This window comes from Anabrus simplex, chromosome 14, assembly GCF_040414725.1.
Source record: "Anabrus simplex isolate iqAnaSimp1 chromosome 14, ASM4041472v1, whole genome shotgun sequence".
NCBI classification, from domain to species: Eukaryota; Metazoa; Arthropoda; class Insecta; order Orthoptera; family Tettigoniidae; genus Anabrus; species Anabrus simplex.
In genome coordinates this window covers 94,807,381-94,828,784 of record NC_090278.1, presented here as the reverse complement: position 1 = coordinate 94,828,784, position 21,404 = coordinate 94,807,381, and the positions used below count along the sequence as shown (strand labels likewise).

The 21,404-nt window shown below is 42.4% G+C and overlaps 1 protein-coding gene across 1 annotated transcript; it reads left to right on the top strand.

Annotated features, from left to right (window-relative positions):
• Positions 1-481: 481 nt before the first annotated feature.
• Positions 482-21,305, top strand: hb (hunchback). Its single transcript, XM_067158343.2, has 4 exons — positions 482-520; positions 17,364-17,524; positions 18,234-18,799; positions 19,517-21,305. The coding sequence occupies exons 2-4, from the start codon at positions 17,375-17,377 to the stop codon at positions 21,117-21,119; spliced, it is 2,319 nt and encodes a 772-aa protein (XP_067014444.2). The 5' UTR covers positions 482-520; positions 17,364-17,374; the 3' UTR covers positions 21,120-21,305.
• The last annotated feature ends 99 nt before the right edge of the window (positions 21,306-21,404 follow it).

Sequence of the window (21,404 nt, the reverse complement as noted above, 5' to 3'; positions counted from 1 at the left end):
GAGGATGGGTGCTGCAAAAGCATGTGGTCATTAGCCGCTATCGATAACGAATAACTCGAAATGTGAGGAGCCGGAAGAAGTGATGGCCCCCTCTCCAGCTGCCACTCATCTCCGTTAGATGGCAGTAGACCAACAACGGGTACTGACAATCAACTACAATATTTCACAAAACTGAAACGTGTCGTTCGTAACATACGAACTTGGCTGGATGTTTTTCTGCGGTGCCCGGATGTACTGTGGCTCACCGCAGACAAGGTGTGCTGAAGTAACCTTGCGTTAATAAGCTGTCGGTTGAAAAGCGCCATTAAAAAAAGCAACTTGTTAACGATATTTTCACATCTTTGCCAATTAATTCTTTATAACTGCGAACGAGCGGTTTCCAAGACCACAAATAGAAACAGTCGTTGTGGTTTTTCACTAATTACTTTTTTTAAGATAAGGGGCTTTTTAATTGCTGTCGCTCTGATATGGCTAGTTACTGCTGTAATGCGACCGTGTGTAGTCTAAGGCCTCTTCAGATGTAAGTACTTTAAAACATTCAATCCTTGTACCCATGAGTATTTTTAAGATTAACGAGCTCTGTGACTTTGTTTAGTTCCTCACCTCTTATCATTATGTCATTACAAACTGAACCTAACCATGGTCTGCTTCGCCTTGTCTTGTTCTCAGAGACGATCATGTACACGTTCGGCTTTATCCGTCTCCTCATTCCGAGTCCACTGCTCACTGTGCTGTCAGCGGAGTTACATTAGTGAGTGAAGGGATCACAATATAAATTTAGAATTCAAGAGAACGAACTGTTGCCATTCATGTTTCAACTAAATGTTTTCTGAAAAGAAGTTGCAATGTTTACACTTAACGTGGAAAGATACCACATGAATGATACCGTAATCTAATCCAACCTTCCAATATTTAGTTTGTGTTGTCTCCTTTCCGGTCTAGAAAGCCAAGAATAACGGCCGAGAGGAATCTTCATGCTGACCACACGACACCTCGTAATCTGCAGGCCTCCCGTTTGCTATCTGCTTTCATGTTTTCTTTTAATAAATTGTCTTTTTAGGATGTATGTATTATTTTCTTTTGAAAACGGTGATTTACAAATAAAACGATCAGTTTCTTCATTTCAGCCCAGTCTATTGTTTGTTTCTGTACAGTGCGATAGGTCGATAGTTCTTCTCGAATCCTATCAGTGCGTAGGCCTACATTGAGAGTTTTGTTTCCTGTATATAGCCAGTTGTTTTTACTTCCACTGATAGGGCAAGGTTCAGAATTCTTTTGGTCATCTCTGAATGCTCATACTGAGAATATGTGGGTAAAATTTCAAACTTGTTTTCCTAAACGTGTCTGAGATTTTCTCTGAGTGTTGGTGCCGGTCATGACATTTCCTTATCCAGATTCTCCCTGTACAGATTGGTCCAAAAATGTTGCTTAAGATTTTTCTTTCTTGCTTTTCTACATCTTTACTCAAAGCAGATCTATTATCTAATATTAGAAATGTTTTATTGATTTCATGTACATTTTATATCATAAATTGTTCTGCTTTAATTGTAATAGTTGTAGGAGGAGATTCAAATGATCACATAAGATTTTATTTTTAAATCACTGTTATGAATAGTCGCTTTGTTTAGATAGCTATGTGCAATGAATTAAAAGACGACCATGTAATGTGTTAGATAGATAATTCATTTTTATCCTTGCAAATTTAAGGACAGTTGTTCCTGTCTCACACTTAACCTGTAACAGAATAAATGTTATGTTGAAGCTAACGAGACCCGCTTAGCGGGCAACAATTATAGATGAGTTGTCTCATTTGGACAGCCCTGATGTAACCCCTTTGGCCTCGTCTTGGGAACTCCAGCTGCAGGTAAAAATGTAAGAACATGACCAGGCTTGGATACAAAGCTGTGGCTATTCTGGGGTCCTTTAAGAGGCGAGCTCTTGTATTTTTAGTGTCTCTTGGCGACCTCGTTTCTATGGAATTTATACATGCATTTTCTCCTGGGAATGTTCTTGTGCGCAGGCTACTTTCTAGGTTTACAGCGGGTGATTCATTTCAGGTTGGTGTACTGGAAGGAATCCGCCGAGCAAACTGCTTAACTTACTATAGGAATTTATACCCAATGACCAGAGTGACACGGCTGTGCACTATCTACAAAAAGGGCCATGTTATATCATTTTGTGTGTTTATTCTGTTCATTTTGACTTTACCGCCTGGATGTGTAGGCTCGTTTCTCTATCACACCTCATTCTACCGAGCGAGTTGGCTGTGCGGTTAGGGTCGCGCAGCTATGGGCTTGCATCCGAACACCTCTGTCGGCAGCCCTGAAGATGATTTTCCGTGGTTTTCCATTTTCGCACCAGGCATAGGCTGGGCCTGTACCTTTAATTTAGGCCACAACCGCTTCCTTCCCACTCCAAGCCCTTTCTTATCCCATCGTCGCCATATGACCTATCTCTGTCCGTACGATGTTAAACACATTGCAAAAAAAACCGTTCTCTGCAGGATCTTTCTTTCTTAATCTGTTTACCCTCCAGGGTTGCTTTTTTCCTCGGACTCGGCCACCTCTTCAAGGGCATTGTCCTGGAGCGTGAAACTTTGGGTCGCGGGGATACAACTGGGGACGAGGACCAGTACCAGCCCAGGCAGCTCCACCTGCTGTACTGAACAGGGGCCTTGTTGGGGGATGAGAAGATTGGAAGGGACAGACAATGAAGAGGGAAGGAATCGGTCGTGGCCTTAAGTTAGGTACCATGCCAGCATTTGTCTGGTGAAGAAGTGGGGAAAGCACGGAAAACCACTTCGAGGGTGGCTGAGGTGGGAATCGACTCCCCCGCTACTTACCTGACCTGCCGAGTTTGAATGGCTCCGTTCCGGCCCTCGTATTACTTTTCAAATTTCGTGGCAGGGTCGGGAATCGAATCCGGGCCTCCGGGGGTGGGAGCTAATCACACTAAGCACTACACCAAGGAAGCTGGCACTGTTCAGGATATTTTATTCTTTATTGTTTCCTTCCTGTCTCCTGGACCTTTGAACTTACTAATTTGTTGTTTAAATTTCTCTCCACTGTGTTCTTTCACACGAATCTTGGCCAAGTCGGTTTTCACCTCCCGAATTAATTTTGATTCTGTTTCCCGTTGTCTGAATAACTCGAAGGCATCCTCACACAATGTGCTCCTTTCTTCGTCATCAGCTGAACCACTCCTATCATCTGGTAGATTAGATAAATCTTCTTTTCCCATATCTGTCGTTCGTTTTCATGTCATGTCTTCCAGCCCACCTTTTGCAGTCGCGTCCGTTGTTTCTGCTGCTTACAAGTATTCGGGCTTCACGACGTGTTTCGGTGGACAACATATTATTATTATTATTATTATTATTATTATTATTATTATCTGTTCTCTGGCTTGGCTGAGAGTTCACTAGCTTTGAGAATCCTGAGTAACAAACAAGGTTCCCACCCTCTGATAACCTTCCCCGTTTCCTTCAGAAGCAAAAACTAAATCCTTTAACTCCCCCTGAGTTCACATGCATCTGTTATTGACGAGCAGCGACTACTGCAGTAAAAATAAGCTTTTGTGTCCAGAGTACATAATGGGGTAGTAACCCAACTCTTTTTGAAGGCTGGTAAACAGCCAGGTAAAAAGGAATGTTCGACACAGCTTGCTAGGTGGAAGATTTCTTTTTGCTTGGGTGACTAGGGCTTGAAAGTTGAGGAAACATCCTTTTTTCTCGAGCGTCCGAAAACAAGGCCCAATATAACATATGTTTATTCTGGGTCATTGTTGGCCAGAAAATGGAGGATTTTATTTGTACATTTTTGCAGTTTTTTGCTTTTAGGTCCTTTTGTTAGCCATTTTATGTCTTTAGGTGAGGTTTCAGAGTTACATTTTCTGTAACGCACATGTGGTAAAGCCATATATGAATCCAGTTATACATTTTTTCAGATTCTTTCTCCAGGATGTCCATTGTGCGTTCGCTGAATTCATTCTAGGTGAAAAAAATTCATTCTGAATTCTGTTACAAAGGCTATTTTTTTTACAAATACGGAATTACTTTTTCAAAATTATGTTAATGTAAAAATACAGAATGTCTGAAGGAAGAAGCATTATTGCACTGTCTGTTGCATGCCACCAGAATTTCGCATTTTTAAATATTATATTCCTTAATATGTAATTAAAACTAAGATCATGATCGTATTTTTGCCCATTTTTCTCTGGATATTTTTAGTTTTTTAATAGCTTTTTTAAGGAAATTTATAGGTCTTCATCTTCCGAGCCCTAGTGATGGGTTATTAACACATCTGTTACTTTATAGCAATTGAATATTCAGCAGAAAGGTTAAACTGAAACTGAATCAATCGGGCTGAGTGGCTCAGACGGTCTTTGAGCCCAACTTGTCTGAGTCCGGTGCTAACGTACGGCAGTCGCGTGTTGGGAGAGGCGAGACTAAATTCTGGAACCTGGGCGTCTCCGAAAACCGTAAGAGTAGTGAATGGGACGTAAAAAAATATCATTAGGCCTATTGCAACGTAATCGTGAAGGTAGATTGATGAACTGTCAGCTGTCCGCGTAAACAGTTGTATCCGTAAATTCTAGGTTTTATATATTTTGTCATAGAGTGACCTAGAGACAACACAAAGGGTGGTCGCCAACGCACGCTCTCAAGTTGGGAACCCCTGGGGCCCCTTTTAGTCTCCTCTTACAACAGGCAGCTATACGGTGTTTCGGCTCCCACCTACACGGAGGGCGGGGGTGAAGAGAGAGTAGGTTGAAAAGCATGCCTTCCCGGTATATCGCCTCTTTGAACCGAAATTGGTTAATTCAAAGATGACGCATCGAGCACCGTAGGAAGGCTACAATTCTGCATTTGGGAGGCGGTGGGTTGTCCTGAGAAGGGTCTTCCGTGGTTTTCTATTCTCCTCGCTATGGTGAACACCGGAACACGGCCCTTTCCTCTCAAATCACTGCTACTCTTGTCCTCTACACTCTGGTCAAAGAAGGCGGAAGACGATATAGATATTCCACTAAATACCTACAATAATCAGCCCATACGCTCAGTAACTAAAGCGTGAGTGTGTCTTTAAAATCACAGACACGCAAATACTGTATAGAAGGTTTTGTACCTGAAAGCGCACCCTAGCGGCCTGCGGCAGTACTATTCCGATGCGTATGAGGTTCAGTCTGTCAACAACGTTTGTTTATTATTCAAAGCTGTGTGTTTAGTAACGATATTTTCTCGAGAAAGTCATTATTTTAGGTTTAAAATTCTACAATAGTGTTGAAAAGGAACGTTAGGGTGTTTCAGTATACCGTGATGTAAAAATGATGGGCAATACTAATTCTCTTATTCATCTCGCGTTATGTATTAAAGGTGAAGGATCTATCGCCTCCCGAGCGCCTTTGTCCTGGGCAATGGCAATTCGAAACTTCAGCACGCCTTTATCGCGTGTGTTAGATTGTATGAATCCTGCGAACATTTCTGTTTTATTTAGAAGACTGCATTTGGATCTATCCCAACAGAGATAGCAGCAAGAACTCTGTAGTTGATCCTCATAGTCCGTACTTCCGTCTCACAGCCAGAAGTTGCTATTACATATGAGTCTGCCAAGTCCATTGATATGCACGGGCCAACCGACCTCATGAGAGACATTACTAGCATCATTCACACCTCAATCACTTAAAGCCAAGGATGGGACTGATACAGGTCAGTGGTCTAGTTCATAGCCCACTGTAAACACAGTCTTGTCAACAGAGACACTTGTTTATTATAATAACAAGTGTGATATCTAAATATAGGCCTGTGTTCTATATAGGTCAGTGACATGTCACTTAAAATGATGATAATAGGCTAATGATAGCCTATTGATTTTATGTCCCACCAACTACTTTCCGGGTTCTCTTAGACGCCGGGATACCGGAATTTTGCCCAGCAGTAGTGCCAGTAACTGTATGGACACGAAGTTGACGGGTCCGAACCGCACCAGCTTGATCGTAGAACGCCAGTACTCTTGCGAATGAACAGCAAGGTTGGTGTGGTGAACTTGTCGAATTGCACCCGTAACGAGGTTGATTGCATTGCTACCTCAATTGACGACAAATCTGAATTCCCTGTAATTTAGTGCAGCACGCGGTCATTCGAAAGTTCTTTTTCTGCTCCATTTTTCTGACCCCCAGCTAGACACGCTTTGGTTCTTTGTGATGCGACATTCACTCCAGTTTCTTTCTTTGACATGACCAGCTTTCTCCTTTTATTGACTGGCTTTCGTCGGAGCTGACCTGCTCTTCTATTGTCTCCGGAGATTGTTTTTTTTTTGTCTGTGCGTGTAGCTTCAGTTCGAGTCACATGCAGTATGAGGATGGTTGCCTAGTTGTACTTCCTCTTAAAACAATAATCACCACCACCATCACATGCGGTAAATATAATGTGAAAAATTGTACCTTATATTCTACTTAATAAGGAAATTTTCTTTTATGTTCAAATTTGTTTCATTTATTGTAAAGTAGCCTACAACAAATGCATTTTGTAATATTCAACCATCTAAAGCAAAATACACTTTTAAAAATGTTGCATAGAATAGATGTCAGCTGTAGAAAAATAAAATAGCCAATAGCTCACCCATACTCTTTCAAGATCGATAGCTGCAGATAGTGTGCAGAGGAAAGCAGCAAGATTTGTAACAGGGGATTTCAGGAGAAAAAGTAGTGTATCAGAAATGTTAGAGGAACTTGGGTGGGAAACGTTAAGTAAGAGAAGGGAGAAAACTAGACTTATAGGATTATATAGAGCTTATACAGGAGAAGAAGCATGGAGAGAAATCCGTGACAGGCTTCAGTTGGAAAATAAGTATATCGGCAGAACTGACCACAAGTATAAAATTAGAAGGAATTTTAGCAGAAGCGATTGGGGTAAATTTTCATTCATTGGGAAGGGCATGAATGAGTGGAACAGTTTACCAGGGATGGTATTTGATCCTTTTCCAACATCTGTACACATATTCAAGAAGAGAATACACATCAACAGAGAAAATAAATGATATGTTAGAGGGCATTCGACCAGTGCAGGATATTGTAAATAAAAAATGTGTGTGAATAAATTAATTCCATCCCCTGGTCTACGGAGTTTGGACATCCGAAGTAGGGGACTGCCTGTAGAGGTGAGGTACAGTGGGGGACTTTGAGGGCCCTGGGACCGCTACGGTAGCTATGAAGGCCCTTCAGGAACTCTGAAAAGTAGTGGCAAAAGGGGCTCTGGTTAAGACGCAGCAGGTCGTTATGCTACTTAGGTTCCAAAATGGGTAAAAAAATAAATAAGTAAATAAATGCAATGTAAATTCTAATCTTATACCAGTTGTATAGTATTATTTGAAGTAATTCCACATACTGTATATGAGTTGACTATGTTTGTAAGTACAGGAGGTATTATAAGTAGAATTTTGTAAACAATATAATTTTATTAAGGATGAGCTGTGTGTTTAATAGAAAAAAAATGTTCTTGTTAATTTAAAATTTAGTGTTTGACAATAATGTATTTTAGTGTACCATTTGCCACCGAGGTAGACACCTCATTTTCAAATAGAGATTTTGATTTGATTTGAAGTGCGGCCATATCCAGTATTCCGGGGATAGTGGATTCGAAGCCCACCGTCGGCAACCCTGAAGATGGTTTCCCATTTTCACACCAGGCAAATGCGGGGGCTTTACCTCAATTAAGGCCACGTCTGCTTCCTTCCCACTTCTAGCCCTTTCCTATCCCGTCGTCACCGTAAGACCAATCTGTGCCGGTGCGACGCAAAGCAACTTGTAAAATATACTATATACCCTCTTTCAATTGTTTCCGTCTGGAGCAGCCCGCGTTTTTACATGTCAGTGTTGGAAGGAGGAATGCTAGCACTGCGATGGCACGTTTCTAATTTCATCCATTATACTGCACTGAAGTGGGTTTGGAAAATTACTAAAACTGTCCTAACAATCATGTTGTTTGATTTACATCCTACTAAATACTTCACGCTTTTTGGAGTCGTCGAGGTGCCATAATTTAGTCCCGCGAGACCGGTTTTTTTTTTTAATACGTGTCAGTAAATCTACCGACATGAAGCTGACGTAGGGTTGAGCACCTTCAAATACCACCGGACTGAGCCAGGATGGAACCTGCCGACTTGAGCTCCGCCTGAGCATAGATTGCGTTCGGATTGATATACTGTTTTAACAACACCACCATGGCAACACCTCTTGTTTTCTTTTTTCTTATTATCATAAAGAATTAATAGTATTAAATGAACAGTCACATACATATAGAACATCGATGGTTAAACTACAGTGCAACTACAGCATAACATACAAATCAACATTACATAATAATCAAAATCAATAAATAAAATGTAGGCTACATATTTCTTCTTAGACACCTACATTAGACCCTATCATGACTACTGTAATTTTCTTTAAATTGAAGATTGAATCTTTGTACAGTTACATTTCCTGTTAAAGCAATAATCACTACCACCATTCTTAATGAAAGCTGCATAAATTACTCGTCTGTGAGTTATAAATGAAATGTATATTCTCGTGCGTAATTGATCGAAATAACGGGCGATGCAATAAAGAAACCCGAGAACTGACATGGTGTCCAAGGAAGTGAAAACAGGTAAGTTCGTCAAGAGTTGCAGTAGACGTTTCTTGGCCTGCTCGTAAGTAAATATCCTTTGTTACGCTACGCTTTACCTTTTTCTTTCCAAGACGTACGATTGCATCTTGTTGACAGTTGGGGTTCTAAACAATCAGGCAAGTTCAACTTGACCATTAAAATCAATCTTGTACGTCCAATGTCCAGTCTCGCGGACGTTGTTGGTTCGTTGCTTGCATGTTGCACCCAGACATTCTTGTGCGTGCTGTTTGAGTCCAAAGAGCAGAGTGCACCGTGCGCTGTAGCAGTTTTCATTGAGGGCATCATTACGCAACTCAGATTCCATTCTGTTAAATGTTATTCTAACTACCTATTTCTGGGGTGTTACGGCGTCACTTGTTCGATTGGTTGCTTTTTTTTTTTTTTAGAATTTGCTTTACGTCGCACGGACACAGATAGGTCTTTTGGCGACGATGGGATAGGAGATGCTTAGGAGGGGGAAGGAAGCGGCCATGGCCTTAAGGTTACAGGGTTGCGGATAATGGGGTTCAAACTCACTGTCTCCCGAATGCAAGCTCACAGCTGCGCGCCCCTAACCGCACGGCCAACTCGCCCCGTAAAAAAATTGCTGTTTCATGTTGTAAACTGGCGCTCTTTATCTTGTCGAAAAACATTACCTACTTTTGTTGTGTTTATATTTAAACCTATCTCTTCAGCAGTCATTCGCCTGTAAGCGCCCTCTTCCTGTTTGGTGGCCATGATCGTTGCGTCTCTCTCTCTGGCTTGACCCTCGCTTAGCCGGTTCGAGTCCCGTTGGTCGAATAAAATAAACCCAAAAGTCTGGATTCAATTCCAAACCTCTCGTCAGTGTTCAAATAGAGTGAGGGTTATGTCGCTGTTGATGGCGATTCATAATAATAATAATAATAATAATAATAATAATAATAATAATAATAATAATAATAATAATAATAATAATGTTATTTGCTTTACGTCCCACTAACTACTTTTTAAGGTCTTCGGAGACGCCGAGGTGCCGGAATTTAGTCCCGCAGGAGTTCTTTAACGTGCCAGTAAATCTACCGACACGGGGCTGTCGTATTTGAGCACCTTCAAATACCACCGGACTGAGCCAGGATCGAACCTGCCAAGTTGGGGTTAGAAGGCCAGCGCCTTAACCGTCTGAGCCGCTCAGCCCGGCTGATGGCGATTCGTCCATCGGATGGCGACCTTAAGCTTGGTGTTATTCGACAGCACTAAGTTTCGCCCTCTCTCTACCTCATCAGGAGGTAAAGGAGAGGGCGTATGAGTCTCTGGTAAGTCCGCAGTTAGAGTATGGGACCCTCAGCGGGACTATTTGATACGAGAACTGGGAAAAACTCTAAGGGAAGCAGCACGACCTGTTCTGGGTGTTTTACGACAAAGTAGTAGTGTTGCTAAAATGTTGCAATACTTTGGGCTGGGAAGTCTTGGGAGAAAGAAGAAGAGATGCTCGTCTATGCGGTATGTCAGGGGTAAGTTGGCGTGGAAAGACATTAGTAGAAGAATACGCTTGACTGGGAGTTTTGAAAGTAGGATAAGGTTGGAATTCAAGAGGACATATTGGGGCAAATAGGACGAGGAGTAGGGATTGGAATAAAGTATCTAGAGAACGTTCGACTAATTTACAAGTTCGTAAAAAATATTTAAGAAAAAGCTAGGTTTACAATTTTAAATAAATGTAAACATGATGTAAACAAATGCAGACAATCAGCTCACACCAAGACGATCCGAACATGTGCTAAAAGCCATAAATAACCGTATCGTCTGCATATGGTAATGTACTTACAATTTCTCCATTAACTCGTACTCCCACTTCGTATGTGTTAGCGTTTTTTTAGAAAATAGCATCGGAAAATATGTTGAAGAATCAAGAGGACAACGCACAGCCTTATATGACCCTCGATAGAGGATGGTTGCCCAGTTGTACTTCCTCTTAAAACAATAATAAACACCACCACCTCTGACTCCCCGCCGAATATCCTGGCAATTCGTTACTTCTTCGTCTTAGTCTTCTGTGCTTCTGATGTCTTTGTCATCTATGGCAGAAAATGAACGAAGCACTGCTTACTTGATTAATCATAGTAAGACTCTGTGACGTCAAAGGTATCCCTGCGTGGTTGAGTCCACAGAAACTTCCAGTACAATATCTCGTGTGTAGCCACTGTGGTGGGCCGATTTTGCATTACCAAGAATGTGGGAGAAATATATTTGTTTCTCCTTTCTCTTCTGTTCTTGATTTGACAAAGTCTGTTAAATGAGGTTATAACTCCGATCAGAATGGTTGAAGGGCTGTTTCATTGCAAATACGACACTCCGTGGGCTCGCGGTGAAATAAGTAGAGGCCTACATGGTTTGGTTAGCTACTAACAGCTCCGAAATCGCGACACATGCGAAGGTAGTTAAAGATGATGGTTTACATTGCCATAACACAGAACAAGAATTGAATAGGATTTATTTTAACGGGGATTAGAGAGTCTAAATATAAATTCTGTCCCCTGAAGTGGGGTAGGCTACCATTGGAAAGATTTCTCTGAGCCCGATATTATATCGCAATGTTAACTCTCCGACCCTTAGAGACAAAATTATTAATAGTGTTAGGCCTACTGGTTATACGAACACTAGCGGGTGTTTTTACGGTTTTAGGAGACGCCGAGGTGTCGGAATGTTGACTCTCGGTTCCCGATAAATCTGCCGACGCGAGTCACCTTGAAATACCACCGGACTGAGGCAGGATCGAACCTGCAAAGTTGGGGGCAGAAAGCCAGCCACTCAGCCCGGCCGTGTGGCTAGACATCAAACTGCCGGAAAGATGCAATCGAGAACATTTGTAAATAAAATAGTATTGAATTGCTGTGTTTGTACCACGCTGTATTGACTAATTCACTACCGGTAAGTAATCAATCCGATACACCTCAGTTGTCGCATATTTGAACAGCTCAAGTTTTTCTACTACAAGTAGACCTATATTGTAAAGTATTTGTTCCAAGCATGTCATAAACTTGTATTTGGTGAGTCCTAAACATGTACCGTATTATAATATACTGAAAACCGTGGAAATAATGCACAGGGGGTTAGAAAGTTGAACTTTTAAAGAACGACTGATAAAATAGGTCCTCTCGACAGTTTTTCGGTATTTTATGGGGCCATCACTTGATTTACAATATTTGACCCTTCCCTTCGTAACCTACTTTAGTTACTTTCTTGAAGGAAGTTTTTTTTAAATACGTTTCAACTTCACAGTTTAATAGGCTTCTCTTTTCTCTAGCTTTTATTGTTATACTTTGTGTTGTGGCGTAACTGTGTAGGTGTAGAAGGACGGACAGTTTGTTACAGTTATGTAAATTTGTGCTTTTCGCTCGTCCCAAACATTTTTTTTAGGTGGTTGTGACCAGTTTTAATAGGATAATTAATTGATTCATTGAAAAGAATCAGAAGATCCAGAGCAGGATTTAGTATATGCAGGGCCACCGCGTCAGTTCACTGTACGAAATATCCTATTATTTTTTAGGTAGGAATGTAACCTGCAGGCCTTCGGGCTGAGCAGGGGTCGCTTAGTAGACCAAGGCCCTTCAAGGGCTGTAGTGCCATGGGGTTTGGTTTGGTTTGGTTAAGATAGTTTGGCGGTTGATCATGTTCAGTTTGTAAACAAAATAAAATGTCGGGTAATGCTAAAAAATAATAATTGAAATGTGAACGCTAAATCTCAGACATGAATTCCGTGACCTGTTCATGAATATTTTCATCAACTGCCAACAAACAGTGTCGACTTACAGTCGAATCTCGATATCTCGAAGCAACTTAAATTTCCCGGCCGTTTGTTCTATTTATTTCTTTATTACTCGAAATTCGGTGACACGAATTTCTCGAAGCAAACGTTTCCTTCCATGAAGCGAAAAATACTCTGTAACTGGAATTTTGTACAACGCTGACTGTGCAATGCAGCACTTATGTTTGTGAGGAAAGGTTTACAGTGATGCTGGAAGCTAATATGACGGGAACCGAAAAACAAACTTGTAGTGATCGGAAAATGGCCGAAGCCCGTTGTTTGCGAGTGTGAATTCATTAGCGGTCACGTACGAAAGCGACCCCGGAAGTCGTGGATGACCAGCTCCATATACGAACCTTGGCTGCGTGGTTTTGAACCTACATACAAATGTAATTGAGTGTTTCTCACGGAAATAAATATTGTTGAAAAGTATGTGGAAGAAAAGAAGGTTAACAGTAAAAAACAGAAGAGAACTAACGATTTTTTTTTCCAAAGGTGTTAACGGATGTATGTTTCACTCCTGTATGTACTGTCTTTTATCTTCTAAAAAAGTCCGCGAATTACAGCGAATTAAAGCGATGAAGCCAGTTTAAAGCGAAATCTACTTATTTTGCGATAGGCCTAACTGCAAAAATGCAGCGAGATTAAACGTGGGCAACTTTTTTTTTCTTCCTAGTTGCTTTACGTCGCACCGACACAGATAGGTCTTATGGCGACGATGGGACAGGAAAGGGCTAGGAGTGGGAAGGAACCGGCCGAGGCCTTAATTAACGTACAGCCCCAGCATTTGCCTGGTGTGAAAATGGGAAACCACGCAAAACCATTTTCAGGGCTGCCGACAGTGGGGTTCGAACCTACTATCTCCCGAATATTGGATACTGGCCGCACTTAAGCGACTGCAGCTATCGAGTTCGGTTCTTAATATTCTATAAAATCCCTTAATGGTATGGCCATGTAGAGTGAAAGGGCAATTTGTTATTAATCTTGATCAGGCTATAAGTTATTATAGTTCTAATCAAGATTACACAAAGAATAATGAATGCTTAACAATATTGTTTTCATTTTTATATCTTTCACATAAATAATTCACAACTCTCACGAATTGAACTTTTTATGAATAATTTTAGGAAATGATTAAAGCGAAATAAGGCGAAAAATTGTTTCATTTTCGCGAAATCGAACATAAATTAATGGAAAAAATCATGCCTCTACTCCTAAGTATAGGCCCTTACTGTTAGTCTTAATTTCTCCTTTGAAAGATTCTTCGCTTCCGATTTCTTTTCTCAACACTTCTGTTTTCTACGTCTTCCCTCTTGAAGCCACACTGTTTCAATCGCGATGGACTTCTTCCGTCCATTGGACTTGCCTTTGCCAGTTCTTCCGGAAAGTGACGTTCTTCTTTGTTTGCTATTTTTTCCGTGTCCATTTCTTTCGCAGTAGTTCAGATATTCTCAAACTATTCCTACAAAATAATATGACAGCACTAGATTTTAAAAATCCAAATGCTCGAACAAATAATGTGTTGTACAGTAATGTTGCACGTGATAAGTTTTAAAGTTGTGTGAATGTAAATGTCAAGTCAAAGCTAGTTTAAAACAAGGTGTGCGTATTACTGCACCTGCAACGAATGTGGCAAACTTGTCCTCGGACATTCCCGGCACTAAAAGCCATACGTCATATCACTTTTTTGGTCGAAAGAACTAACTCAGAATTGTTCAAAATTATGAAAAAGAAAGGAGGAACAAAAATATCCGCAAGGATTAAAATAATGTAATAGCTGTAGTCTAATATTTCATTACGGATTTCAGAATTTTTTTTTACATTTTACTTCATGTCACACTGACACAGATAGGTGTTACGGATACGAAAGGGCTACGAGGGGGAAGGAAGAGGTCGTGGCCTTAATCAAGGTACAGCCCCCCAGCATTTACCTAGTGTGAAAATAGGAAACCATGGAAAAATCACGGAAACAAGTATCTTCGACTGCGAACGCTCGGTCTAAGTTTGTGTATCCTGTATCACCATGCGGACCGGTTTGACAACTGATTGCTGTATAAGAAGTGCCCCGGAACGTGGCGCGCGACATGACGGGTTCATTAATTTAATATGTTATTTTGTAAAGTTGTTTTCTTCCAAGAATTACACGAAAAGTTATTTTTCACCACGTATTATGACGAGACAAACACAAGATAGAGCGCACCTCGGGACTCACGGCGGTCGTGAAAAATGTCGAACTTAATGATGAAGAAAAGTTGCCGCGAGGATCCGAAAAACGACTGTCTTCTCTCGTAATTCGGCGCATGCTGAAAGGACGAGTTTTCTGATCAGATTGTGTCCGTGAGGTGTTCATCAACATATACGTGTTGCTTGTTATAATGACGTATCATAACATGTTTGTAATTTTAGTACTTTTTGTTGCACCGCATATTGTCACTTGCTTTTAATCTTTTTGCCAAGAATATATTAAATGTAGCGTTTTGGTAGGCCTACAATTAGCATCAGAAAGTGTGATGCTGTAGCCCAGCTCCGTCATATTCAACAATGGTGACAGCCTTGCAGAATCAGCGCCACCTGGATGAAATGGCGCCCGGTGACTGGAGATGGCTCAGTCTCGCTCCACTGGCCAGCACTAGCAAACCATGAACAGGTTCTCCATGCTCTGCTCCCATGGAACCTTGGACTACACGAATCGATGGCGCGAAGGATGCTGATGTTTAATGACGACTCGAAGTTGCACCAATTGTAGATTTTTTGTTCCAGTTGGCTTTACGTTGCACAGACACAGATCTTATGGTGAAGATGGGATAGGAGTGGGAAGGAAGAGGTTCATAGCGCCAGCATTTGCCTGGCGTGAAAATGGAAAACCACGGAAGACCATCTTCAGGTCTTACTGTTTGTAAGACCAATTGTAGAGAAGCTACGGGAAGGTGGTTGTGATTATTCCTTTAAGAGGAAGTACAACTAGGCAACCATCCTCTATATAACACTAATCAGAAGAATAAATGGAAGGGATCTGACACTTCCAAAAAATGAAGATATCGGCCAAAGGAAGACAAGGGCCACAAAGGGCGTAAAAAGGAGACTCCCTAGCCCTCGCAAACCTAATAGCGTCGGGGTTGAAAAAACAAGAGTTGACCAAGAGAGGTCGGATAGGATACAGTAGATGAAAGTGTGAAGCCTGGCACAAGTATATGGAAACAATGCCAGAACTCAGCTAAGGGCTCCGTGGTCACCAATCCACGCTCCAAAGTTCAGAGCCCTGGGTCCCCTTTTTGTCGCCGTTTACGACAGGCAGGGAATACCGTGTGTGTTATTCTACCGCCCCCACCCACGGGGTAGGTAGACTTAGGTGGTATGGACAAGTCATTCGCAGCAATGGTAGTTGTATACCGCGGCCGGCAAAAAGCTATGGCTGGAGCGCGTCAAGTAGGACATGGTATGTCAACATCACCGCAGATGCCTTGGATCGGTCCAAATGGAGACCTGTGCGCCGGACCCTGCCGCTGTGCGGGAATAATGCTAGGAAGATAACTTATTAATTTTCGTGTAATTATATGTTTACGTTAAAAAATATAAAACGGGTATTTTTCTTATTATAATACACCTTAATCTAGTAAGGTGTATCTACTGTTTGTGCTGCAATCCCCCTGTGGGTGGGGGCGGTAGAATAACACCCACGATAACCCCTGCCTGTCGTAAGAGGTGACTAATAGGGGCCCCAGGGGCTCTGAACTTTGGAGCGTAGGTTGGCGATCACGGGGCCCTTAGCTGAGTCCTGGCATTGCTTGCACTTACTTGTACCAGGCTCCTCACACTCATCTATCATATCCGACCTCCCTTGGTCAACTTTTGTTCTTTTCAGACCCCGACGGTATTACGTATGGAGGCCTAGGGAGTCTTTCATTTTCATGCCCTTCATGGCCCGTGTCTTCCTTTGGCCGATACCTTCATTTTTCGGAGTGTTGGACCCCTTCTATGTTTTCTCTCTGATTAGTGTTATGTAGAGGATGGTTATGCCTTTGCTGGCAGGACCTAGTGTTTACAGTGCACTATGTCTTCTGGTATGGGCTAGAGCAATTTTGTTACTTTCATTGATCTGTCTCAGCTTTATCCTTTGCTTTGACAAAATGAAAGTGAATGAGGTATGAGTGATACTAGTAATGCCATTCCTTCTGCAGCCAGTCCCTGTTATGAATGATGTGAACATATTGCTCATAGGGTCGGTTGGTGCATGCCTTTCAGTGGGCTTGGCAGACTGATATGTAATAGCAACTTCTGGCTCGATGAGGAAAGCAACGGGAAACTACCTCACTCCTCATTTTCCCTAGTACGCCTCTTCAGTGATGCCTAGGCCATCTCTGACAGCTGATGGGAGAGCTGTTAAGGATCCCACCGCGTTAGCGCTGACGGACTGAACATACATACAGAGGATGGTTACCTAGTTGTACTTCCTCTTAAAACAATAATCATCACGACCCCACCATCTGTGCTGCAAGGTGTGAAATATCTGGACAGATCGATATACTTGAATGCAGCTGAATTTCGTCTCCTGCGATCGAATCATGCGTAACAGATTGTTCGATTGTATAACGTGGCTTAACGTTATATTTCCTTCTAACGTTGCCATACATTAAACCCATCTACCTGTCAGCTGCGTGCGTGTTTATTACTCTCTTCAGCGTCAGAGGAACGAGTGCGGAGTCGCAGCAGTATGCCCTCTGTGGACACGGCTTAGGCCTACCTAATACATTTAAAACTGAGCTCTGGAAAATGAGTCATTTTCATTCTGAAAACACTGTATAAATAGAACTGGGGACAAAAATATGAATAGGGGGACTATCATGTGTGATGTGATGTGTTGTGTTTGCAGGTGAGCATGCAATGAGAGACGGTATGAATAGGGGGACTATCATGTGTGATGTGTTGTGTTTGCAGGTGAGCATGCAATGAGAGACGGTATGAATGGAACCGCCACGTTCGCTGTCCAAGGCTCAGCGCCTGCAGTAGCTCCGCTGGACCACTTTGAAGATGGTGGAGGGCTCGTGTTGGAGTCCGCTTGGTCCCACTACCAACCACACTACCCCACCGCTTCTGTGGTAAGTAACTATCCTAGCTTCCTACAGCACGGAGACTTAAGCTTTGGTTTCGTCGAGTAGGGGCAACCACGTGGACGATGGGGCACTTTGACTACCACCGTCACGAAAGACAGCAGCAGCGTCATTTGTTGACAGCGGCCAGTTATATTAACGTTTTTGTACAGTACTCTTGTGGCTACGGTGGACTTTCTGCTTACAGTGGTCTAGAGGATCCGAAGTTGGAGTTGATAGTATGGCGAGATGTTCTGCAATGTGAAGATCACTTTTTTTGCACTGCAATACATAATCAAGTAACACTTGGTGTTTAACGAAACCATGCTCTGAATTTTCCTTTATTGCGGTGTCGAGGATGACGCATTAACATTTTTAATAGCACCTTCTGTTGCACGCTTTTTGAAAATGCCACTTTCCGCTCGTTTCTCTTCGTTTTCTGATGACTTCTCATCTTCCAAAAACTATTATAAACGCTACGTCGAGGTAATAGATCTTTAATTGTTTTCTTTAATGTTTGAACTGATTAACACACAACTTCACAATTATCTTCACCGTCAAGACGCTTCCCATCATTTTACTTGCCGTTATTCGCCGTCATATTACGGTACCGCTACCGGCGGAAACCAAAGCTTTAAAGACAAGAATGCTCAGACTTCGTAGCCAACAGGCCATCTATGTCTTGTCTCAAACGGTCTTTTCTTCTGGATTGTTGCAGAAGCAGGAACCTGTTGATCATGACGTGAACAACGATTCTGGGATCTCCCCTGGCCGCTGCACTGGAAGTAGCAGTGGTAGTGACGGTCCATCTCCCGACCGCGACAACCCACGACCAAATTCCAACCCCTTACCCAACTACCCACCGACTTCACAATACCACACACCAGGAAGACCAGATTCTAGTCCCGCAGCTGGGTACCATCCTCACCCAAGTCTGAGGGTGAGTCTATCGGTGACACCCAACACGCCGTCCTCACCCTCCAAGTTCTTGTCACAGATGTCCCAAGATGGGGCCACTGCCCACAACACGCCTCCTCCACAGCCTGCCGCCAACACTCAGAGCCCCCTGTCTTCTGGCTCCGTTGTCTCAGACCACGAACAGTTTGAGAGGAAGAACGACGACATGCTTTCTCAGGAGGCTGAGGACCCGCTACGCCGGCTGCAGATGGCTCTGGAGCGATCAGACATGATGGGGGCCGTGAAGAGCGACAGGGAAGGATCACAGGATGGAAACGGCTCCCTGATGCTGCAGTGTGTGGTCTGCGAGTTCTCCACAACATCGAGGTTAGTTCACACGAAGTCTTCTACACATTTTAATTTTCAGTAAAGAACAGACTGGGAGGACCAACTTGGTGAAAAACTGCTCGCGGATAGAGTTATTACAAGAACCGTGGTGGACATAGACACCATAATAAAACTATTATTACTTCTTACAATGATAGGCAAAGTATTCCAATACAAGATGTAGGCTTAGGCCTATGTTTACATATTCAAACATTATTAAATTGTTCATGTAGTTTCTTTTTCTTTTTTCAAAAGAGTCCTCGTAGTATCACTGAGGTATTGTAAGGATCCTTTGATGGCCAAAATAGCTAAATCAGAATATATGCTATATTTGGAAATGGCCGCACTAAAAAAAAAATACTAAAAATTCGGACTAGTATACTCATATATTTTCTTTTACAACTCCACACACAGGGGACCTAACGAGTTCCGATAAATCGAAATAAAAATGAGTATCCACAAGGAAATTATTAACGCCGTTTGTTAAAACATGCTTGGTCAGAAACACTGAAGCATCCATTCACCAACTCAGACCTTTTTTTAAAGTCAGCAGACAACGGATCGTGTCAACTTCTTTCTGCACATTGCACGATCATCACACTATTAACTTCTCCTTGAAGCTGTTGCATTTTAGATATCTGTGGTGTACTGTGTGCTTTCTTTTCTTCTAAATAAATCTTTCTTCTTTGATCATTGAAAGAGTTCTGCTTGTTCCAGGTCGGTGTTCCACAGTCATGTGTCCTCACACTATGAGCCTAAGGGCGAAGGGCTCTCACCCGACGAAGACACAGATTCTGAAGAAGCAGGACTTCGAACCCCGCGTGTAAATTCGCAAGGTAAAGTGAAGACATTCCGCTGCAAACAGTGTGACTTTGTGGCCCTTACTAAACTAGAGTTCTGGGAACATTCTCGTGGCCACATCAAAGCTGATAAACTCTTGACGTGTCCGAAATGTCCCTTCGTTACAGAATACAAACACCACCTCGAATACCATTTGCGGAACCATTTCGGTTCGAAGCCTTTCAAGTGCGACAAGTGTTCGTATTCATGTGTCAACAAGTCCATGCTGAATTCACACCTCAAAAGTCACTCTAATGTGTATCAGTACCGCTGTAACGATTGCAATTACGCCACGAAGTACTGTCACAGTTTGAAATTACACCTTCGCAAGTACACACACAAACCAGCGATGGTACTGAACCCTGATGGGTCGCCAAACCCCCTGCCAATCATAGATGTGTACGGCACCCGAAGAGGACCAAAACTCCGCCCAAAATCAGATGATTCTGACTCTCAGAAGATGAGCTTACAGCACAATCAACAACAGCAGCCGTTGCAACAGGCACCGATCTTGCCAACTCAACAGCAGCAAATTCCACCTAGTCAAATGGCACAATTCCCCATGTTTCAAGCATTCGGTATGCTAGCTAAGCCTGGAACTAATGGTCTTCCCTTGCCGTTCCCGTACGGACCTTTGATGAACGGTGCATTTCCACCTACCCACAGCCCAGTTCCCCCATTCCCTTATTCAAACAATATGCGACAAGAAGACTCCCAAAAAGATTCTTCAGACTCTAGCACGGAGCATTCTTTGCTTGCACAACAACTTGTGAACGTAAATAACAACCATCCGGAGCAGGAAGGCATGAAGGACTACCTCGCTCGCGTGATCACTTCGAGACAACTTCAGATCCCACGATTTCCAGATTTCAATTCACAGTATTACCAGGAAGAAGTGAAGACTCCGTCCAACCCACTTGATCTCAGCAAACCAATTGCTTTTGATATGCCTCCAGTATTCCCTAATATTATTAACAACAACAACAACAACAATAGCAACACTAACAATAACAACACAGCAAATTCAGGAACTAAAAATAGACGTAAGGGCAAGGCGTATAAGTTGGAGCGAATTTCTATCAGTGTGCCGCAGGAATCCGAGGATGAAGATGAAGAGTTGTCTCCTGCCAAGATTCAGAAGTTGGATGAGGAACAGGAAACTGAGACAAAAGATAATCCACTTCCAGTTACTGAGACGGTGGGTAAAGAAATGGATGATGGGAAGGAAATAACTACTTCTGAAGTAACGAGTGAAGAAAGTATTCAGCATAGCAAAGAAGATTCTCGGGATGGAGCTGGCGACAAGGTTGAGTGTCATAATTGTACTTACTGTGACATTACCTTCAAAGATCTTGTGATGTACACAATGCACATGGGTTACCACGGCTACCAAGATCCTTTCAAGTGTAATATGTGCGGTCAGCAGACAACGGATCGTGTCAACTTCTTTCTGCACATTGCACGATCATCACACTATTAACTTCTCCTTGAAGCTGTTGCATTTTAGATTCCGTGGCAGTAAGAAATTGGCTCCCATGTTGAGAGGGAGAGGCATATTCAGTCTTATACTCAGGATGTTCCTATGCATTCTCGTTTGGACCTCCTAAGACATGTATGGGCAAATCCAGAACCACGTGATAAACTCAGCAAAACGCGACGTAATTCGGAACAAACCAGCAGAAATGGAGGCAAATACTTAAATACTGATTGCGGTTTGTATGTACCGTAAATCTGGATCAGTTTGCACTCCTTGTCGAGAATTTTT